This window comes from Macrosteles quadrilineatus, unplaced genomic scaffold (genome assembly GCF_028750875.1).
Source record: "Macrosteles quadrilineatus isolate MER2022 unplaced genomic scaffold, UCM_ALF_1.0 Scaffold_1__1_contigs__length_201487025, whole genome shotgun sequence".
Lineage (NCBI taxonomy): Eukaryota > Metazoa > Arthropoda > Insecta > Hemiptera > Cicadellidae > Macrosteles > Macrosteles quadrilineatus.
In genome coordinates this window covers 10,661,683-10,684,739 of record NW_026542594.1, presented here as the reverse complement: position 1 = coordinate 10,684,739, position 23,057 = coordinate 10,661,683, and the positions used below count along the sequence as shown (strand labels likewise).

Below are 23,057 nucleotides of genomic sequence, written 5' to 3'. Positions count from 1 at the left end.
CAGGTGCAGTTTTTTTTTAGTTTATTAAAGGTTGAATCAGTATTGGTATAAATTCAATGAGGAATTGTATTCAGTATCGTATTGAAATTGAAACGATGAATGTAGGCCTATCGCCTATCCTTCCGCGCATCACGGTACTAACTAGCTCAGTGCGTTCAATTAAAGCCAGTAATCAGAGGGTGATACCATTGCCCTAATGTTCTACCACTAAAAATAAATTATTAAAAATTCCCAAAATATCACAAATTATTCATGAAATTAAAAACGTAATCAATCCTTCTTTCACAGTTCTCATTGTGTATCACAGTTTTTTGTTTCTGCATAGTTCAAAATTATATTAGCTGGTTTTCATAAATGCAAAAAAATAGTGCTACACCCTGTTGGTAAATCTTATAATTTTTTAATGCTTTTGCATATCATAGAAAAAACCTTTTTATTTGAACCAGCTGACTAAATTCTTTTATTCCCTTTAAATATGAATACTCATAAGGTTAACATGGGGAACTACAGAGCCACTGGGGCGAAGCCCGAAAGGATTTTTGTGATAAGAATATGCCTATATGTTAATCGGGAATGTAAGCTATCATTATGCCAAATTTCAGCCCAATCCGTCCAGTAGTTAATGTGTGATTGAACTTCAAACAAACAAACAAACACACAAACTGTCACATTTTTATAATACTAGCAGAGTACCCGTCCTTCGTACGGGGTTGGAATATAAGTATAAAATGCTTATTGCAGTTATACTCAAGCTTTGCGTTTGCAATAAGAGAGGACATGGTTTGATAAAATTTGCTTTTTTAAATTTACAGTATTATATAGTATTACACATCTACAATAGCCATAATGTTCTACAACTTCACATAAAAAATAGAGAAAAATAAATTATCAACAATTCGCAAAATATCACAAATTATTCATGAAATGAAAAACATAAACATAACTGTAAACAATCCTACTTTGACAATTCTCATTGTGAATCACAGTTTTTTGTTGCTGCTTAGTTCAAATTATCTGTTTTCATAAGTGCAAAAAAATATAGTGCTGCACCCTGTTGGTAAATCTTATAACTTTTTAATGCTTTTCCATATCATAGAACCAACTGTTTTAGTTGAAACAGCTGACTAAACTCTTTAATTCCCTTTAAATATGAATACTCATAATATTAACATGGGGAATTACAGAGCCACTGGGGTGGAGCCCGAAAGGATTTTTGAGATAAGAATATGCCTATATGTTAATCGGGAATGTAAGCTATCATCATGCCAAATTTCAGCCTAATCCGTCCAGTGGTTTATGCGTGATTGAACTTCAAACACACAAACAAACACACAAACTTTCACATTTATAATATTAGTAAGATTAGTAAGATATTAATGGGCAAGCATGTTTCTTTAAAACCTTTTTTCTCAGCTCGTGTGCATCGCAGGGAAAATTTACGCATACTGTTAGAAAGGTATTTTCCTGCAGATGATCCCTTTATAAATTAAAATAGGCTCAAAAATAAGTACAAAAATGGATTTAAAATAATAAAAAAATTAACATGGTTCTTATGGATTGCCATGCTGGTTACAAAATAACAACGAAATATAAACCTTTATTTACAGCGTGGGGTGAATCTGCACATTACATATTTTTGGTAGAGTTTCGACCACTGGACGACCTCTAGTACTTATTTGATAGGCAAGCAGGTTTTTTATGACAATTACTCATCCGAAACTACTGAACCGATTGACATGTTTTTGCTGTCTTTGGAAAGAGCGTAACATGAAGTTGTGCAGGAAACTTTCTTTTTAGGCAAATAATTAGGGAATGAGGCCCTAGGACCCTTTAAAGTTTCGTATTTCTCTATAAAATTAACATTGGAAACAAACATTTTTATGAAACTCCAGCTGTTGTCAGAAATTAAAAGTGAGAAGAAGAACATAATTGTTAATTGTAAAAAGTCAATAGTTTTGGTAATTTAACAGTTTGCTACAAACATTTACTGACTTGGTTGAGATAAAATATTTACTATTTGAATTTGGGTTGGCATAAATATTACAATGGATAACAAGCGAGAGAGCCTGGATGATTTGATATACTAAAAAGAAAACTAAATTAACACTGTGCTGTATTTCTTAGTAATCATTGAAAGAGCCGATTTGCAAACTATGGAAACATAGGAAAGTCATAGAACACCACCGAGGAAAGAAATAGAAATTAATGGTTTTTAGCGAATTTCCCTATAGGGAAGTAGCTATTACTGTAGGTGGCACGGTAAGACCTAGACCCGGGACCGATTTACTTTTTCATTTTGATGTCCCCAGAGGCCAAAAACACCATTCGTTCAAATTTTTATATATGTATATATATATAGACTTATTAAGCAAATCAAAATACCACAGTACCCTAGAAACATTTTATTTTATATTACTTACATGTTTCGGACATTAATGCCATGATCATTTTCATTGTTCTTAGACATAACAATTACTAAAGAAAACGATCGACATAATTTCAATATATATAGGAAACCTACCCAAACTGACCTAATCATTCCATTTGAGTCAAACCATCCTTGGCAACACAAAATTTCTACATTCAAATCAATGGTATTTAGACTACTTAACATACCAATGTCTAAAGACAACTTTGAAATAGAAAAGAAAACTATAAAAAGAATTGCAGGAACAAATGGATACAAAGAAAAAATGATTGAAAAATTAATAAAAAATGAAAAAACTAAAAGAATGAAAGTAGAAGAACAAGAAAATGTAAAGAAAGAATTTATATGTATTCCATTCAGCTCATCCTTAAACAAAACCTTAAGAAAGACATTACCGAACTCAAAATTTAAACTAAGTTATAAAACAAGGAATAACGCTTTTAACATAATACAAAAAAGAACAAATCCGATACCCAACCCACCAAATGTATATAAGAAATCAGGAATTTACAAATTATCATGTAACAACTGTGAAAAATACTATATTGGTCAAACAGGTCGAACATTTGAAGTCAGATACAAAGAGCATATACAGGCAATCAGATCAAACAATATGACAACACAAAAATCCTCATACGCCGAACATATACTTCAGACCGACCATACATACTCAGAAATGAATAAAAACATGCACATTCTGGATATTGAAAATAAAGGAGAAAAAATGAATACAAAGGAAGACTTTTATATTTATACTCACCATATTAATGACAAAGACAATTTACTAAACTTGACACAAATTCAAAATCAAAACGTAATATTCAATGAAATTATACATCTTAAAGAAAACACCTCCTTCCCTTAATATAAAAATTATCACCTGTTCTTTAATAAGAAATATCTAATAATGTTTGTAAATAAAAGAAACTAATAGGTTATATACTATACTGTGATCATGGCATTAATGTCCGAAACATGTAAGTAATATAAAATAAAATGTTTCTAGGGTACTGTGGTATTTTGATTTGCTTAATAACATTTAAAGTAGCCCTCATTGATGTATACAATAACAAAATATATATAGACTTATATATCTAATATATAAAATTCTCGTGTCACAGTGTTTGTCTGCAAACTCCTCCGGAACGACTTCACCGATCGTTATGAAATTTGGTGTGTAAATTCTGTAGGTATGCGAATCGGACGTAAACTATTTCCCGTTTCGAAATTCTTAAAAGGGCTCCGCCCCAGTGGCTCTGGAGTTTCCCATGTTAACCTTATGAGAAATGGAATTAATGAATCTTAACAGCTGTTTCAATTAAACAAGTTGGTTCTGTTCTATGATGTTCAATAGCATTAAAGTTACAAGGATTACCAACAGGGTGCAGCACTATTATTTCTTTTACATTTATGACAACAGCTAATTTGCAACCAAAAGGTGAGTGAGCGTAGCGAACGAACTTCAACCTGGAGGCGAGTTAGCGTAGCGAACGAGCTAACCTGAAGGCAAGTGAGCACAGCGAACGAGCTCCAACTTAAAGGTGAGTGAGCGTAGCGAACGAGCTCCAACCTAAAGGTGAGTGAGCGTAGCGAACGAACTTCAACCAGGACGTGATTGAGCGATGCGAACGAGATCATCTTGAAAATTAAACGTAACGGTACTTTCTTCCCATCGGTCTGTCTTAGGGGAAACCTATAACTTAGGCGATACGAAGTTCGCCGGGTCAGCTAGTATATATATATATATATATATACGTCTGTGAACGTGATAACTTGAGTAATTTTTGTCCGATTTTGATGAAATTTGGTTTAAAGGTGTAAAGCGGGATAAACTTGAATGAGTTCACGAACCAGCACGATCGGACCATGGGAAAGGGGCTTTACGGGGGGTTTTATGGGGTAAAAATTGGTTTTTCTCACTCTTGACCCTCAAAACACAAAATTTCCCGATTTCTCTTTAGACCTTTTCAAAGAGCTTAAAAAAACAAATAATTTAGTACATAAAAGTATTTTTGTTCGAATATTAGTAACGGAGAAAATTAAAAAAATTGTAAATTTAAAATTCCCATGTTATTCTTATGGAGAATATTGTCAAATGTTGTAGTTAGCTTGTTTATGGATATATTTTGATCAAACTTGGCAAATTTATTTATTTTGTACTAAGCTATCAATATTTTACTCAAAAACACACTTTATTAGTTTCCTTGTAGCAGCAAACCTAGGTACTCGTTAAACCTAATGTTATTAAAATATATTTAACTGAAAATCAATTCAGACAAATGGAAATTCGCTTAGTCGGCAGGTTTGCTGCGGCGGGGTATTTTATATTTATAATCGTTATTATGGACAACCTAATGCGGCTACGAGTAAGGCTATTTGTAGAAAACATTTAAAAAACAAGATCAGCTTTTGATAAGATATTTACAAGAAATGTTGATTATATCGATCCGTTATGTACATCTTGAGTATTTCCATAATCTTTGAGTCGAATCTTTTAAAGTCATCGGAAATTATGACTGTTATTCGTTTTAAAATAACACCTGTAATATTTAGCAATTGCTCGAATTCGAGGAACAGGTACACTAGATCTATATTATTCTGTGAAAAGAAGCCAATGTTTTCTAATTCTGTGAAAAGAAGACGATGTTTTTCTCGAATAGTTTAATCTACTAAGTTTTAAGCTGACTTCACATTTCTTTCAACCATTGAGAAAATTGTTTAGATAATTGTCCAATGTTGTAGAATAAGAATCAATGACAATGATCATAATTTGGTTGGTTGTCGGAATATATGTGTGGCTGCAGAGTGCAGAGGTTGTAGGAGAGTAGGAGAGAGCAGAGGACACCGGAAGGGTGTTCAACACTGTAATTGGCAGCATTGTGGAGTGGGCACTGGGCAGGTCCAAGGATCTTCCACACCACTCACAGTAGGCCTACCACAGTGGGAGTATAAGGTATAATGACAAAAATAAAACATCATGAGTCGTAATGATCTTGTAAAGCAAGAGGCTTGACATCTTTACATTTTTTTTTATTTTATGGGATTTTTTTATGTGTAAATTGCCTAAGTTACAATAACTTTTAAACCGTAATTTTTACGGGAATGGGATTTGTATCATTTGGTTCAGAATCTAAAGGAATATAACATACTAAATTTTTATCAAATTCGTTTGGGCCATTTTTGAGAAATTTGTACCGAATTTGAGATAAAAACATCAAATTCAAACCGCTGCGCAAAACGTAGGATCAGCTGCCTACAAAGTACGACCAATTACCCACAATTCACCAGGTCATCAAAGCAGCTTGGAGCCAGGAAACCTGCCCATTTCCTTCCCGTGTTCTCTTCCAGTAGGGTAAGCCTTTATCGGGTTGTGCAAATCATTCAAAGTTTGCGATACTAGTTGGTAAAATAATTTGATTTTGATTAACCGTTTAGCATATATCCAGTAGGGATATATTTGCAGCGCGATCAAATCAAAACTGTTTTTGGAAAATTCATTGCCAACTAGTGCAAAACGCACATTAAATTTCACATCGTCCATTGTGTTTGAAAAGATTCAGATTCATCACGTAATATAAAGGTTTACCCTAATTTGTGTATCCCTCAGTGTTGTCAGTATTTTGTGTCAGGACGTCCAATGTAAGTAATTGTACCATACAGTACATCATTCAAACAGTAAGTTATAACAAGGGACCCGTGTACAAATAACGCATCGTAATAGGGTTCTAAATACTAATTCTTTGGAATTCCTCACAAAATCATAAGGCTTACACAAAAGATTATGATGGATACCTTTGTCAGGTGGAACACCCTGGGAGCCTCTCAGAACCAATCACAGTGGAGTCTGGAGTAAAGCAGGGGTGCCTCTTGTCGCCAATAGTGTTTATAATGACACTATTGCATTCTTTGGAAGGCAACAAATAGAAACCGAGGCATAAAGTGGGGGTTGCATTGCCGCTTACAAAAACTGGATTTTGCTGACGACTTAAGTCTCCTTACAGAAAGTTTCCATGACATTGAAATGAAGCAAAATGATCTATGAGTAGAAGCTTCAGATGTTGGGCTAAAAATAAACGGAAGGAAGACTAAGGAAATGTGGATAAATGCACATAACAACCTTACATCTACACAACAAATACATTGAGAGCGTAACTCTGTTTTGCTACCTTGGTAGTATGGTACGACTGGATGGAGAAACAGACCTAGATATCAAAAGCAGAATTAGGAAGGCCAAGCGAGTATTTGTCCAACTATGCCCTGTGTGGAAATCAAGGCAGATTCTGCGAAAGACAAAATTAAGGCTGTTCAACTCCAATATCATATCTGTCTTTTGCTGTATGGCTGTGACACTCTGAAAGATCAACAACACAGCTGTACAAGGCTTACAAGCATATATGTAAAACCTGAGGTACATTTTTAGAATCTGGTGGCCTAATGTGATAAGAAATGAAGATCTTTGGAATTAAACTAAACACGAACATATCAAAAAGGTTATCACTAGAAGAAGGTGGAGATGGATTGGCCATACATTGAGGAGGCACCAGAGATGTATAGCAAGACAGACACTATACTGTAATCCGCAGGGAAACAGAAAGCAGGGAACGCAAAAAACAATGTAGAGGAGAACGATAGAAAGAGACCTGGCAAGAAGACAAATGACGTGAAACAGGCGAAGACATTTGATTAGGACCGAGACGGGTGGTGGGATTTTATCGAGGCCCTATGTTTCACCTAGGAACTCACGGAAATAAGTCAAGTCAAAAGGGTTCTAAATTTGTCCTTAAACCTTACGAATGATGCAATACCCTTTTACCTTTTAAAGGTTACTTTGTAGCTAAAACAAATAACATTCGGGACATAACAACATAATCATACGAAAATAAAAATAATATGAATGTTTGTTTAATACAATTATTAGACTAGGAGTACACTCTGAATTCACATATGAGAATGAACGAAGGTGATTCGATTCATACGAATAACTTTTTTTAACAGTAACCATATTCATACCAACAGATCAATTGCCCAAGCACTAAGTTGGATCAAATCCATAAAACTGTTTCACCAAAGTATTTTTTGCTCCTGCACTTGGTGCCATTGGAGCAGGACCAGGAATTAGGTAATTTGGTTTATGGCAAGAAAACCTTGGTCAAAGCATTCTGAAGGCGGCTCCAGACATGCGCCATTCGCCAAGCACCGACAGCGACTCGCCGAGTCGCGAGTAGTGTGAGGTCAAATCAAATCCAGTTTGTTTATTTGGCAAGCAGCAAACATTTGTGCTCGTATTTTCCCGATCATTGTCGGTATTTTTACACACATAAAAATAAAATATTTCCTATTCCAAAAACAAACAGTCGGAAAACAACACATGTGTGTAGACGTCTACTCGTTAATCGCCGAATAGCAAGACAACTAGATCGCCAAATGTTAAAATGTTTGTGCTTTTCGAATAGCCCATGTCTAGAGCCGCCTTGAGAATCTACTCAACACAGTGCAAATCCAAAAAGAAAACCTAATATATGAAAAAAGCTTATATAGTAAATCTAAAGAAAATAACACCTTCTAAATAATAATATCAAAATAATAAAATATCAAAATAATAATAACTTCAAGGGTACTAAATGTTTAATTCTTTAATTCATTTATTATTTAACACTATTTGTGCTGTCGACATGTTTGAACATAAAAGTTGCATTTATTTCAATGTTAAGCAATTGCGGGAATTCCCGTCATCAGCACCCAACGTGTTAAAGGAAATTTTGCTTGAAGGTGTAGGGGATAAACTTGAATGAATTCGAGAACCAGCATGATCAGACCATAGGAAACATAGGTTTTACGGGGTAAAAATTGGTTTTTCTATTTTTTTACCCTCGAAACATTACATTTCCTAAATTCTCTCTAAACTATTTTGAAGAGCTTACAAAAAACAAATAACTTAGTATATTGAAGTGTTTTTGTATGGTTATTGTTTACAAAGAAAATTCTTAAATTTTAAATTCCCATGTTAGGCTTGTCACACACTGCGTCCGGTTCGGTAAAATCGGATCAGGTAAATTTGAAAACCATTAATTCAAATGGAAGTCCCCACACTGCATCCGGTCCGGTGCATCAGGTGCGGTCCGGTAAAATTATTTCGGTCGAGAAGCGATAGGCTTCAGGCAAGCTTCCAGCGCCAGAGAGCTCGCGCATGCGCAGACGACTTATACTCACCTCGTGACAGTGACAGTGGGCACTCACAGTAGCAGCAGACGTGGTTTTGTGGTAATTGTTTACTCTGTACGACTTGTTACAAAATGTCATTGGAAGAGAAACTGATTGTGCTAGTACAGGCGTACCCTGTGCTACACGACCTAGGCCACAAGGACATTTAAGCAAGAGCTGCTACAACTACGAAGATCTCTTCTTCACTGTCACTGTCATTCATTGCTTTAGGGAAATTTGGTTAAAACTAACTACTGTATGTTGTTGGTTAAAAACTTCTTCAACTCACAATACCGCTGTCTGTCTCACATAGACTCAGACTGTTCACCGGAACTGGAACGGCTGATGCAGTGTGTGGAGATTTGCCGGATCCGGTGAAAAACACCGGATCCGATTTTACCGGACCAGATGCAGTGTGTGACGGGCCTTATTCTTATAGAGAATAAGTAAACTGTTGTGTAGTTTTCTTGTTTATGAATATATTTTGGCAATCAAACTTGGCAAATTTATTTACTTTATACTAGGCTACTAATATTTTACCAAAAAACACACTTTATTACCCTCCTTGTAGCAGCAAACCTAGGTACTCATTTAAACATGGAAATTTGCTTAGTCTGCAGGTTTGCTGCGGCGTGGGTATTTTATAGTATCATCGATTGGACTATATGCCATGGCTGGTTTAGGACAGATAGTTAAGGGTTGAAGCACACTTGACAACTTCCAAGCAGGAGTTTGGTTTGATCAGAACTGGAAAAAATCTACAAAATGTTTTTTTTTCAATGGCACAGAGCAAAGAAACCCCTACTATAGGTCGGCCGCTTAGAAAGCGTCCTCCTCGTAGCATTGGTGCGAGAGAGAGATACCGAGCTGTGGGAGTGAGACAGAATATGGCTCTTCCCCCACTCCGCTACCACCCCACCATCACCCATTATTTTATTTTAACAAATCATATGTTTTCTTGTAATTTTCCAAAGACTTTCGAATGACAATCATTAGGAATCAGCATTGAATATATAACACTATTTAGTTTTATATATTCAATATAGCGTTGTATTCAACATTGAATGAATATACTGTAGTAGTGTTATACTTAATATAACACTACTACAGTTAGTTATATTGTACAGTTATATGGTACCATTTAACCGAAAAACAGTAAAGCAGTAAATACTTGATTGGCTGATTGGAGGGGTGGGGGATGTGCGTGCACACACCTTCTTTTATACACCTAGCCATCCTGGGTCCAGAGGTATTACCATGAGTACTACGGTAATAGCTTATACCCTTTATAGGAAATTCACTAAAAGGCCGTCACTAAGATGTGTGATCGTTGGTGGCAACGCCATTATAATTGCAATCACGTTATATGCGTCTTACACAATCGTTGCAACATCAGCGATAATCTCCTGCGATTATCTCAGCTTTCATGACTCTTTGTGATTGCGGCCATATCTCTACTACTCTGTTACTGAGGGATGAGTATAGTTGGTATACTAGTGTATAGTAGTGTTAATTGAAAGAACGCACGAAACTGCCTATGCTGCTGAGTTGCAATGAATGAATTCAATACTTTTTAAAAACAACTCCATAACAACCTCACGTAGCTCAGGCGACCACTGCTCTGTGACTAGAAAAAATGGCATTGTGTAGACTTTCCAACGAGCTTACTTCCACCACTTTCAGTTATGGCTTGCTATTATTGGCGAATATTGCGACGCCACCTCTTATATGGGTTTTATGACAAAATATCGATAAAAGCTCATAACCCTCAATGATAACATAACCTGCCTCGTTTGGGTTCAACCAATGCTCGCTAAGGCAGAGAAAGTCATACTGATTACTCACAGCATGTAGGCCTAAGATGTTTTCCTTGGAATGTAACCCCTGCACATTATGAAACAAGACATTAAGGTTATCATTTACTGGGTTTAGGCTATGTTTGCCCCAGTCTCGGCCGTGCGTTGAGAGTTTAAATTGCGCCTTGGTAGTTTGAATTCACTGATGAAAGTGTTTTCCAACCAAAAGTCCTCACAAAAAATGCTATCCCATAGCGATTCTGGAACACCAACTTTGAAGGAGTTATAGGTTGGATACTTTTCAACAACATAATCGCCACTTTTGAAGAATGTAAGATGGTTTACGACATCGGCCTTTTCGACCGAAGGTTGAAGTCTCGAAACAAAAATAAATTTAGTCCTTTTCACTGCCTTCAGGTTAGAACTGTCATTACTGTTAGTCAACTTACCTGTGCCAGTTAATACTTTCCGGGTGGGCCTGCCATTTCCTTTAGGTTTAGTAACAGTTTCTTGATTCATTCGTTCTGGCCTTCCATTTTCTAGGTTAGGATTAGACCTATTTTGCACATTAGTTCTCTTCTTGTGCCTAACTGTCCTCCATGGGTTACTGATGGAGTTAGAAGCACTCACTTCGGGGAAAGAGTCACTGGATATTACATTATTTCCATTCACAGATGTCTTCTCAATACTCCAAACACAGGGTAATGGTTCATGGTCAAAATCTGCTTTCTTGGGGTTATCAACCGGCGTCATCATAACATTTTTGGTAGAGGAATCATCTTCCCGATCCTGATTCGTCTGCTCACATTAGTCCTGATGAACGAGAGTCTACTGTATCGGCAAGTTCTTATCATGGGATTGCTTAACTAAATGTTGTCATAAAGCCCTTTAACTAAACACTCCTCAAAGTTTTCAAATTTGCCTTTTTTCACACGTTTACATGTTTTACCAACTCCTTTTCCCTCTTCAAACTTTTCTTTATTTTTCAAAATTATATTGATGGAATATTAAACTCCCTAGCAATTTCAGCTTTCTTTTTGTTAGGATTTTCTTCAAGGTGTTTAATCACTTTTCTTTTAAATTCTACTGTTAGTAAATTTAGTTTAAGTTTTTAGACATGATTAAAACACAACAGACACACAAAACATTTGCAGCTCACAAGCCAAAAAAAATACTAGACTTGAGACGAAACAACGATAATCAATTATACAATAAAGCGCAATGAATAATGCACTGATCTGTCGGGGATGAATGATGTTCTGAAAAATAGGAGTGCGGTAAGTTCGCATGGAGAAGGGTTATCTTATCGCTAGTTGGAATGTCGTTGTTTCCTCCAGAACATCCGTTCTGACAAATTCCTGTGGGAACTGTTTTATACAGTTATGTAGAGTCGTGTTATCAAGGTTGACTTATCAAATCGATGTTTCATAGAGGTTCGGAGTTGCCTTGTGAATTGAAAAAAGTGTCTTTTTGAGGTTGTTTGAATAGAAATAGTTGATATTTGTATTATAGAGGTTAATTTAACATAGAGTGTTATGACAATCGATTGTCAAGAAACAGTCTTTACTACTTTGTCTACAACCGACCCAGTTCCAACCAGCTCATACATCTCACAAAATGTCTCAGAACCTCAGCCAAGTCGCGCATCGAAGAATGAAAGTAGAGAAATAATTTCAAATCTTATGGCCGAGCAATAAGATGAACAACAGGAACAGGGGCGTTATCTTGAGCAGGAGTGTCGACGAATCGCTGGCTCAACATTTGCCATTGATGAAAGACTGCTCTCAGAGTATAGGCTACTTATGATTTTTCCGAGCAAAGTTCGGTTCCCAAGTACTGGTAGTATAAATCAGATTAGCCTAATTTATATGAGTATAAAATATCCAAATAAATTTTAACTGTTTTCTTGCAAAGTCTTTTATGTGTCAACCTAAAACCATTTGCAGAAACCTGAAGTTAATAGTGTTAGCAGAAAACCAGCTACCTACAAAAAATGCATTGGTAAACTTCATTGAAAATTTATTTAAAATATGAATTTGATAGAAAACATTTCAATTATTTTTCTATAAAAAAAAAAATGCTACTGTCACAGCTTCATTGCTCCGTACTCCATTTTTAAAACCGTTCACTAAACCAAACTACACAGCACAATCTTCCAAATGCACTTCAAACGCTCGGCTCGTCGTGCTAACACAAGTGTTTGATGTTTCATTAGTTTACTGACTATAGGCGGGAACGGATAGAGATCACAAGCTAGATGCACAAGTCACTGACGGGTTGTTATCACGACACATAGGACAAGCCACTGATCAAGGTTATGGGAGACTCAACAAACCCTACGTCGTGAGAACAAGGCTTAAGAATGTATAAAAGGGAAATCCTTCTAGAGTTAACTTAACCCTAGACGGGTATTGCACGTAAATTTGACGTAGGGCGAGCTATTTTTAGCGTCTCACTCCCTACCCCCTCCACCGACGCTACCCTTCTTCCAGCAGTGCTCTTAGCGATTAGTTGCCATGTGATGGCTGACTTTGTTGGGTCGAAGTGTGTTTCTTTGTGTTCTTTCAAGTCGGTTTCTTGGAACGCATACGTCACACTTACGTGTCAATGGGCTACCCTTTGTGTATAGTTAAATGGCCGACAATAAGTCAAATTTATGTATTGATACCCTTAGCTTCAAACTGTATGACGGTACCTTTTTAGATTCTTTAGATTCTTTTTATCCAATGAGCAATTAATTCTAGTAAGTTTACAGGCCTTGACACAATAACTCTAAAGAGGGGGACATAACCATTTATAGTAACCAATTTTTAGTACAGTAATCTATAAATAAGAAAATCCAAATAATTCTGGGTATATACACTTACCAAATATTTAAATGTAGCCTGGCTTTCTTTAAAATCGTAGCTCATAGCGTCCTCTGATGGTTTCAAAGTTGAACTAAGAATTGGAGATGTCACTGTTTCTTTCCAAACAACATCCCATATTCCACACAAATATCACCTGAAAAAAATATTGGTTAGCTACCAAAAAAACCAGTTTCTTTGTTTCAAGCCAAAAGAAATTTTAATTTTTTTCAATTTTTGTATAACCTATTGTATTTAAATCCTCTTTTGTATCCAATATCCATGCATAGGCCAAGGGCTTCAGCATGCCATAAGGAAACATTGGTCCTGGTGAGTCAGTGGCTCAGTCAGAAGAACGACGGACTGTAGGGCCTAAGTTCATTGCAGCAATGTCAAGGGGTTTACATCATCTGCCAGTAATTTGACCAATAATGTTCACTTCTTGCTTTGTAGTCCAGTCAATCCGTTGTAAAAATCAACCATACGTGGACAAAAATGGTGTCCAAGGAATTTTTCAGAAATTTATGTTTTTTTGGGGCGCTGAATACGAATCTGAATTCGTCCAACAAATATTTCTTGAGCGTTCTGAGATATTCACAAAAAATGGTGAAATTTTAGCACTTTTAGTCGGATACGGATTGCCTGTGCTATTGGGCCGCCTTCTTACTATAGTCGAACGTTGCCACATCGTTCTTGGCTGGTGAGCTGACTTTCACCTAGAGCCTGGCATCCCCCTTACTCTATCTTCCCACTTAGGGTACTTCAACGCTACAAATTAATAATTTATTTTTTCTTGGTGGAATCAAGTTAGTATTTTTATATCGTATGGAACATAAAATGCACCCCATACATTATTAGCCTATGGTTTGATTATTTGCTACACAATGATCTTTAAAATGGCTCAAACAGCTACCAGATGCAGTTTTTTTGAAAAATATTCTTACTAATATTAATGTGAAAGTTTGTGTGTTTGTTTGTTTGTTTGTTTGAAATTCAATCACGCATTAATTACTGGACGGATTGCGCTGAAATTTGGCATGATGATAGCTTACACTCCCGATTAACATATAGGCATATTCTTATCTCAAAAATCCTTTCGGGCTCCGCTCCAGTGGCTCTGTAGATCCCCATGTTAACCTTATGAGTACTCATATTTAAATGGAATTTAAGAATTTAGTCAGCTGTTTCAACTAAAAAGGTTGGTTCTATGACATGCAAAAGCATTAAAAGTTATAAGATTTACCAACAGAGTGCAGCACTATTATTTTTTACCTTTATTAAAACAGCTAATTTAAACTAATTTTAAGCAGCAACAAAAAACACGATGAGAACTGTTCTCTTTACAGTTATGTTTATGTTTTTAATTTCACGTATAATTTGTTATATTTTGCGAATATTTAATAATTTATTTTTTCTATTGTTTGGGTGAAGTGGTAGAACATTATGGCTATGTTAGATGTGTAATGCTATAGTAATGTTAAATTTAAAGAAAGCAAATTTTATCAAACTGTGTCCTGCCCCATTGCAAACGTAAAGCTTGAGTATAACTGTACTAAGCATTTTATACTTATATGCCAATCCCGTACGAAGGACGGGTACTCTGCTAGTATAAACATAAAATTATTAAGTATAATTTGAATCAATAAATCACCTTAACAATGACAGTAAATTTATATGACCAAACAATTTGTATAGCAGTTCTAAAAATCTTCTAAAATATTGCTCAGCTTATTGTTTGAAGCATGAATCAAAATTAACATGGAAATGAAGAGGATACAATCTTCCATATTAATTATTCATTTGAGATGGAGACGCCACCTAGGTGCATATTTTGACCTAAATATGAGTGAAGGATGAGTGTAAAATGGAGTAAGATGCCTTGTGTAGCTTTGTTACCGGCCTGTTAAGAATTATAAGCACACTTTAAGGCAATTTCTTCTTGACGAAACAAGAGGATATACTCGAAACGCACAGGTCGGCTGTCGGGCAAAGACTGAGTGCGTGGCACAACTTGGCAACAGTGGACAGTTTTCTGAAAGCTAATTGGATGCCGCTTGCCCTCACCCCACCCGACTCGAACTGGTTTCGGTCCTATTCTGTAATCTATTCCACTATAGGTTGCAGCCTCTGAATGGCAGCCACAGTCATGTTTAAGTTGCAGCCATGCTTGTTCCTTCGCACATGGTGACTGTCACCCAGTGGCTACGACCTTCGTACTATGTTTTGCGTCCTATAATTCGTTTGTCACAAAAACATTTTTCTGCTCATAAAAAACTTGTAATAGGCCTACAATCTCAAAATGTATTTCCTGCTTCAACCATTTAGTTAGCCTAATATAAGTTAGTCCAATAACCATAGTCAATGTAAATCAAACAAAGCATTATGAATAAAAATTAAAATTCAAAACAAACAGGCCCAAACCAAGAAAATATCACAGGTATGTGTGCAGCAGCTTCAAACAAGTGGACATCAGTGACAGACGCAAGCACACGGAAGGCAGTATAACAGGGGTGCCCATCCCCCCCTAGACTCATGACGCACCCCCCCCCCCAATTGAGCAACAGCCCCCCCCAAAATAAATGAAGTACACAACTAATGAAAAACATTATTTCCCCACCCAGCACTAGTTGTAAAACTACAAAAGAAGTTTTATAATTTTTTTAGATATTCAAAATTCAAACCAATCTATATAAATAAAGTTATAGTTTTGTCTGTACATTGCTCAGAATTATTCATATTTTGGGCTATTTTTACGTTTTATACATTGAAGAAGTTGAAATATGTCTTATATCAAATTATGTCCGTCTGTCACGGCCCAGAAGGCATCTTACGCCTACTCTAAAGAAAACTAGAGTACCGATTATGATTATAATGGTTTAATTGTATCCACAGGATTGGCGAGAGTGTCCTTATAGCCATTAAAATATGGCTTCATAATTTTTTAAATAAAATAACGGACGATCAAAATCCCAATTGTGTGTGATTTTTCTAGTTTATTTTCTCCATGTTTACTACATACGTCATTTATGAAATACTAATCTATTATATTATTAAAGCGATACAATCAAATTTTATGTAAACGGTTAAGGTCATTTACCAAATAAAAATATAGGCATATGGCACATCAAAATGAAGCTTAGAGTGTGTAGATATGCCGAAAAGTATTGATATGGACGAATTTCCTAAGGGCTCTGCCCCACAGGCTGATTTCCAAAGGGCTACGCCTGGCATGCTTCCAATGTTTAAATGATTTAAATTAATTTAGTTAATGAAACAGCTGGTCAGTACAATACAATGAACTGTTTGTTTATTTACTCGAATAAGATGTTTGTTTTGCTTTATGTAGATTGAGGAGGGTTATATTTGGTTTTAAAGTGAGGCTGTACATGTTTTGTAAAGTATTGCTCAAAATTTCATTTCTTAATTTATATAGTAAACTACATGGGAAGAGGCTTGACTAAAATTGAAGAAAATGGTAAAACATGTCATTCATGAAGCATCAATATGAAGCAATAATTGATGCTATTACTACACTAAGGTATGTTGTCATATTCTTAGGGATCTATTAACATCAAAAGTAGGGGTTTGAAAGTAAGTAGGTTTACGCTTTTAAATCAGTTTTATTTTCAAACTAAATCATAGAGTTGCTGTATTTTAAAACACACATCAGCACCAATTTAATAGCTCTCTAGGTCACATTTTCTTCCCGTTGCAAAGCACGGGTATAGCAGCTTGTAATCTGTTAAGAGAAGACGTCATATATGAAATTACGAACAGCTGTTTTGATAAACATTCCTTTTTCTAGCTGTCACTGATATGTTTACATAAATGTTGTTTATGAATACTGTGTAGGCCCTAACCATTTCCGATCACGTTTGTAAGCAAATCCAAAACCAAGTGAGATTAATAACCGTGTGGCTTTGGCTTACATAACGGGTTTGATTTATCACGGGTACTAATATGTAACTGTAAATTAAATTAAATAACTAGCCATCATCCAGGTCGGGAACCGGAGATTCTGTGTGTATCAAGTTGTACTTGAATTTTGATTACCGGGAAAAGACCGTGAATCAGTGTTGTACAGGACTGGAAAACTTATCTTTCTATATAAATAAAATTAGAGTTTTATAAGTCACCTCAATTTAAGGATTTTTTATTGCCAGAATATCCATATAGCGTTCGTAACCTCTTCTTAACGAATTGTCAGCGTCTTTCTCTTGATATAACGATCCCCTCTCCCTTTAGAAACATCACAGCTCCTTTGATGAAAATGAAATGGAAACAACGCTTGCGCCAACAATCGTCTGCTCCGTTTTACTTTACACTTTTGTCTGCTGTGCGCTATGTTACAACAGATTTCAGATACTGTACAACAGCTGAGGAATGATGACAATATAATGCTTAGTAAACTGTGATTGAGTGATTAGTAACCATGGTAACTTTAGTAAGGCTGTGATAGGCCAATGAGTAGGCCTAAATATGGCGACTTGTTGAATTTGTGTATGAATTGAAGAGAAGCCTATTAAAGAAAAGAAGAACAAAGAAAAAGAATAACAACATTGTTCTCGTTACATTCTTTTTTAGAGTGTTTTAGTTATCTCTAAATATAATTTTACACTTTTTTATCAGGCCTACTTATCTGTCAATTCCTATGCTGTGATACAGCACCTCGGTAGCCTATATGTCCATCATGAGCAGTACCTTATAACACTTTCTAAAGGTTCCTTTAATATTTACGTTATTTATAGCAATGCAGTGTTTGACTAGTTATTAGTTGAGTTTGAGTTAGCTATAATTTTAAACGTTGCCGTTTGTACACCTGAACCAAGATAAATGATTTGAACATTTTTAAAATAATAATGTTATTGCACAATAATAATGATTGTGTAATATTGAATTTCGTTTATAAGAATGCAAATCGTTAATGGCTGTTTACAGCGTTTTAATGGGTTTGTCATCATTCTGTTTTATACTATATTGGATTAACCGTATTTTTCATTACTCCCACTCCCTATTAACTCAGGTAATCTAGTATCTACACAATAGTGCAAAGTATTGTAGCCTATATGCTACTTGATTGTATTTTAACTAGCTTTATGTCAACAAAGCGTTCTGGGCTAAGTCGCGGTGTAGCTGGACGTGTCTGTACCATGCGTTATCTTTTATCTATCACAGCAGTTGAGCCATCCCGTGCGCTCCCTCTTAGATCTCACGTCTTGCTAATCTTGAATAATAAATTTCTACACGAATCCTAAAATCCTATTTTAACTAATTGAATTAAATAGTATAACTATTGTCATTAATTAATCCACTTTCTATCTGGCGACTACGTAATATATTTTGGATTGTCGTCACGTTGAACACTGTTGCAATTAGCTTTAGCCACCCCCCCCCCCCCCAATTTGAATTTTTTGAGCCCCCCCCCAAGAATTTCAATGACGCAGTCTGCGTCACAGCCCCCCCTTGTGGGCACCCCTGAGTATAAGATGACTTAACAAACTGCGTGCACACCCCCGAGAACTAGGTTGCAGGCTAACCTAATGTCAAGGGCTACATATATTACAATGGCCTAACTATGTGGACAGGCTAATGCAGTGTTAAGAGAAGCCGCCAACCTCTTAAAAAATAAAACATTGCCATTAAGTTAGATTTTAACTTGGATATTAGAATTGCATGATCAACTTTATCAAAAGCTTTGCTGCAATCAAGAAACAATGCATCATCCGATAAACCCATTGAGAAGGCAGACAGTAAATTTATATACCTACTCCTCAAAGGCTAAGAGATTGGTTGTTGTTGAGCGACCAGTCGTGAATCCATGTTGCTCCGGAATGAGAACCGAGGCAATTAGCCTAAAGGCTTCAACCTGTCTAATACGATGGTCTAAAAAATTTTCACTAGGTATCAGATATTTAATTGAGATAGAGTGATAATTACTGGCAATGTCCCTGTTCCCATCCTTAAATTAATAGGGACAAAAAACTGGCCTTAAGTGAGGTAGGGAAAATGTTATCTTCAGTGGCACTGAGTAGGCCTACCTACTTAAGTTAGACACTAAATTCGCCTATTGGGTCTGATGATGATTCGAGTGTCCAATTGAAATCGATCACCACTTACCATCTTGTTTGTATATTTACCGTCTTGCGAGTAACAGTAAGCATAAATATATGTTTTTTAGTGTTAGAAGACGTTTCTTTTATTTACTTTCCACTAGAAAAATGTCTAACGTTGCAGATGAAGTGTCTGTAGCAATATTTTTTTCAAGTAGACACTTTGATGGAGTAACGTCCATCCTTCTAAGATCAGTAATATGGCTCCAAAATAGTTTTGGGTTGTTGAGACAGTCTCATAAATATGAGTAGAACCCCCCAGACGTTTTGTAACAATCAGTGGCAAGAGATTTACAAGCAGCACGAGTCTTGAGAAAGCAAACTAATCACTGTTGAATCCAGTCCTTTTAAAGATATTACGCTGCCTCTTCTTGTTGATTACCATAGGCTACATTTAAGATCACTGCTGAACCAGCGAGAGAAGGGTGAAGTTCAAACTCTTTTCATCAGTGAATTGTGCTTTACTTAGCTGCTGAGACCGTAGATGTAGTGATCGAAAGCTTCTGTAGAGCGTAGGGGGACGGCTGTAAACTGTTCTTAAAGGGTGAGTAACTTTGCTCCAATCTAAGTTTTGTTATATTGCATTTAAAAAAAGGTTAGGGACTAATATAGGCTTTAATGATGGGCCATTAATTCAAGTTATATCACGATAATTGATCAGATCTGGTGTTTATCACTCGACGTTCTGTACCCACGAGCACCTCAGCTTCCACATGCACAGAAGAACAGCTATTGTATTATGTTTGTGTTCACAATATAGCACAGAAGGCCTTCGAACAGTTCCTGGGATAACAGGTATTTGTGTATTGGACCTGTTTCTGTTTAGATAGTTGTTTTTTTCAACAGTTACAGTTGCAAACTGTGCATTGTGATTTTGAAAAGGTGTTTATTCTAGTGAAGCTATTACACAAATAGCTGTTATCCCAGGAACTGTTCCAAGGCCTTCTGTGCTTGTGGAAGCTGAGGTGCTCGTGGGTACAGAACGTCGAGTTAAAGAATAAACACCTTTTCAAAATCACAATGCACAGTTTGCAACTGTAACTGTTGAAAAAAACAACTATCTAAACAGAAACAGGTCCAATACACAAATACCTGTTATCCCAGGAACTGTTCGAAGGCCTTCTGTGCTATATTGTGAACACAAACATAATACAATAGCTGTTCTTCTGTGCATGTGGAAGCTGAGGTGCTCGTGGGTACAGAACGTCGAGTGTGGTTGGTAATGGTGAGTGGTCGGTGGTGGGTGAGACGTGAGACGGTGACATTGGTGACGATCAGGATCAGACGATGAGATGAATAATGTCAGTTCAGTGATAACATTGTTTCGTTTCAACATTATTTACTCTTTAGTCTTTAATAGAATATTTGTGTTTTCGGATTTTAACTGTTAGGCAGGGTCTTCCCTATTCGTGTCCTGAGTTAACTTGCTGATGTAAGTACCTATGCATTCAATAACTTAATGGTCAATTGAATTGACAAAGCTATATATTTTCCTTCCATGTTGCCATTTTGGATTATTTTATTTTAGATTGGGCCTACAGTATGTATAATAGGCCTTCAACTTAATATGAATGAAATTTTCTTTTCATATCCTATATAAAAAGTATGAACAAATCTGCTTCCAGTTAAGTTATATTATGTACTTTAGGAGTCTGAAAGTTTGTTCTTGTAGGTAAGTTAGTAGGCCTAACTTAAACCTAGCTGGGCCTAACCTCAAGGCAGATTTTGGTAATTTACCTGTCTGCAATCTGCATACTAGATAAACACACTCGACGTTCTGTACCCACGAGCACCTCAGCTTCCACAAGCACAGAAGGCCTTGGAACAGTTCCTGGGATAACAGCTATTTGTGTAATAGCTTCACTGTATATCTTTATTGGACCTGTTTAGATAGTTGTTTCTTTCAACAGTTACAGTTGCGAACTCTGCATTCGCATTGTGATTTGGTGTTTATTCTTTACTGTTTGTTTACTTTTGACTTGAGCTGTTTGAAAAGGTGTTTTATGATTATGAAAATTAAAGTGTTGTAAGTGTGCTGAAGCTGATTATTTGTTATTAGGTACGGTATTGACAATTAAATATTTTAGTGCATAAGTTATGATGTTTTAAGTTCACTTAACCTATATTTTTCGGATTCCTCAAGAAAGAGTGATTATTAGGTTAGGTTAGGTGTTTGTGTGTGAATTTGTTAGATTGCAGTTTTGGTAGTGGTAGGTCTAAGTTAACCTCTAAGGTAAACTTAGGACTACTCTTAAAAATAGATAAGTTATTAATTTAACTTTTTTAAAGGCAATAACTTAGACCTAAACTCCACTGAAAGGCCCAACTAACAATCAAAATAAACCTAGACCTTTGACTATTAATACATCCAATAGTCAATGCCTAGACCTACCACTACTAAAACTCCAATCTAACAAATTCATACACAAACACAACTCAACCTAACCAACAATCCTTTCTTGAGGAATCCGAAAAATATAGGTTAAGTGAACGTTTAAAACTTAACAAATAATTCATGCACGCAAAATATTTAATTGTCAATACCGTACCTAATAACAAATAATCGGCTTCAGCACACTCACAACACTTTAATTTTCATAATCATAAACATAAAACACCTTTTCAAGCAGCTCAAGTCAAAAATAAACAAACGAAACAGTAAAGAATAAACACCTTAAAATCACAATGCACAGTTCGCGAGTCGCGACTGCAACTGTTGAAACAACTATCTAAACAGGTCCAATAAAGATATGCAGTGAAGCTATTAAACAAATAGCTGTTATCCCAGGAGCTGTTCCAAGGCCTTATGTGCATGTGGAAGCTAAGGTGCTCGTGGGTACAGAACGTCGAGTCCACCACACCACAAATACCAATACACAATACCATTCTATCCCAACTAATTTTAGTCACTAGTCAGCCACGCCACACCACCAGTCTAGGGCATCGTACAAACAAAAGTGCATTGCCATTGATTATATATCTTTTAAGAGATCTCATGGTTAAAAGCCTTTAGATTAAAGTAACTATAAGTAAATTTAAATAACAGTTATTTGTGCAACTAGTGAGAAAAGTGAGCAATTGACTCACTCGAGAGAAATCCTTACTCTTTCTCGAGTGAGGCAATTGTACTTAGAACTCGAGTTGCACATTATACTTTTCCTACAGTTACCATAAAACAAATAAATTGGTGGAGAAACATAAACTATTTTTACACAGAAGTGAACTTTTAATATAACATTTAATGTGAAGTGACTAATACAACAGTACAACAGCTGACCAGCTGAATTACAGCCAGTGCTGCCAACGTATTTCGCGCGCATACGACGTTGCCTGCATGTTACGCGCTCACTATTTCGTGCCTTCACGTTGCAAATCTGAAGTGAGACAAAGTTATTAGAGTGAGACAATGTTAACATTTAATACGTTGGCAGCACTGGCTGTAAACCAGCTGGTCAGCTGTTGTACTGTTGTATCATTAAATGTCATATTAAAAGTTCATTTCTGTGTAAAAATATGTTACGTTTCTTTACCAATTTATTTGTTTTATGGTATCTGTAGGAAAAATATAATGTGCAACTCGAGTGCAAAGTGCAATTGCCTCACTCAAGAAACCATTCCTCGAGTGAGTCAATTGCTCACTTTGCTCACTAGTTACACAAATAACTATTTCCTACGG

The 23,057-nt window shown here is 36.1% G+C and overlaps 1 protein-coding gene across 3 annotated transcripts in view; it reads right to left on the bottom strand.

Moving 5' to 3' along the window:
* LOC129001726 (uncharacterized) overlaps positions 1 to 13,422 on the bottom strand; it is a 142,939-nt gene extending 129,517 nt beyond the window's left edge. For all 3 annotated transcript variants that reach the window (XR_008491488.1, XM_054429137.1, XM_054429167.1), the window contains exon 1: positions 13,293 to 13,422. Coding sequence is in view for 2 of the 3 variants with exons in the window: in XM_054429137.1 (XP_054285112.1) it covers positions 13,293 to 13,337 (45 nt within the window). In the remaining variant the exon portion in view is untranslated. The remainder of the gene's footprint in view (positions 1 to 13,292) is intronic.
* Between the last annotated feature and the right edge of the window lie 9,635 nt (positions 13,423 to 23,057).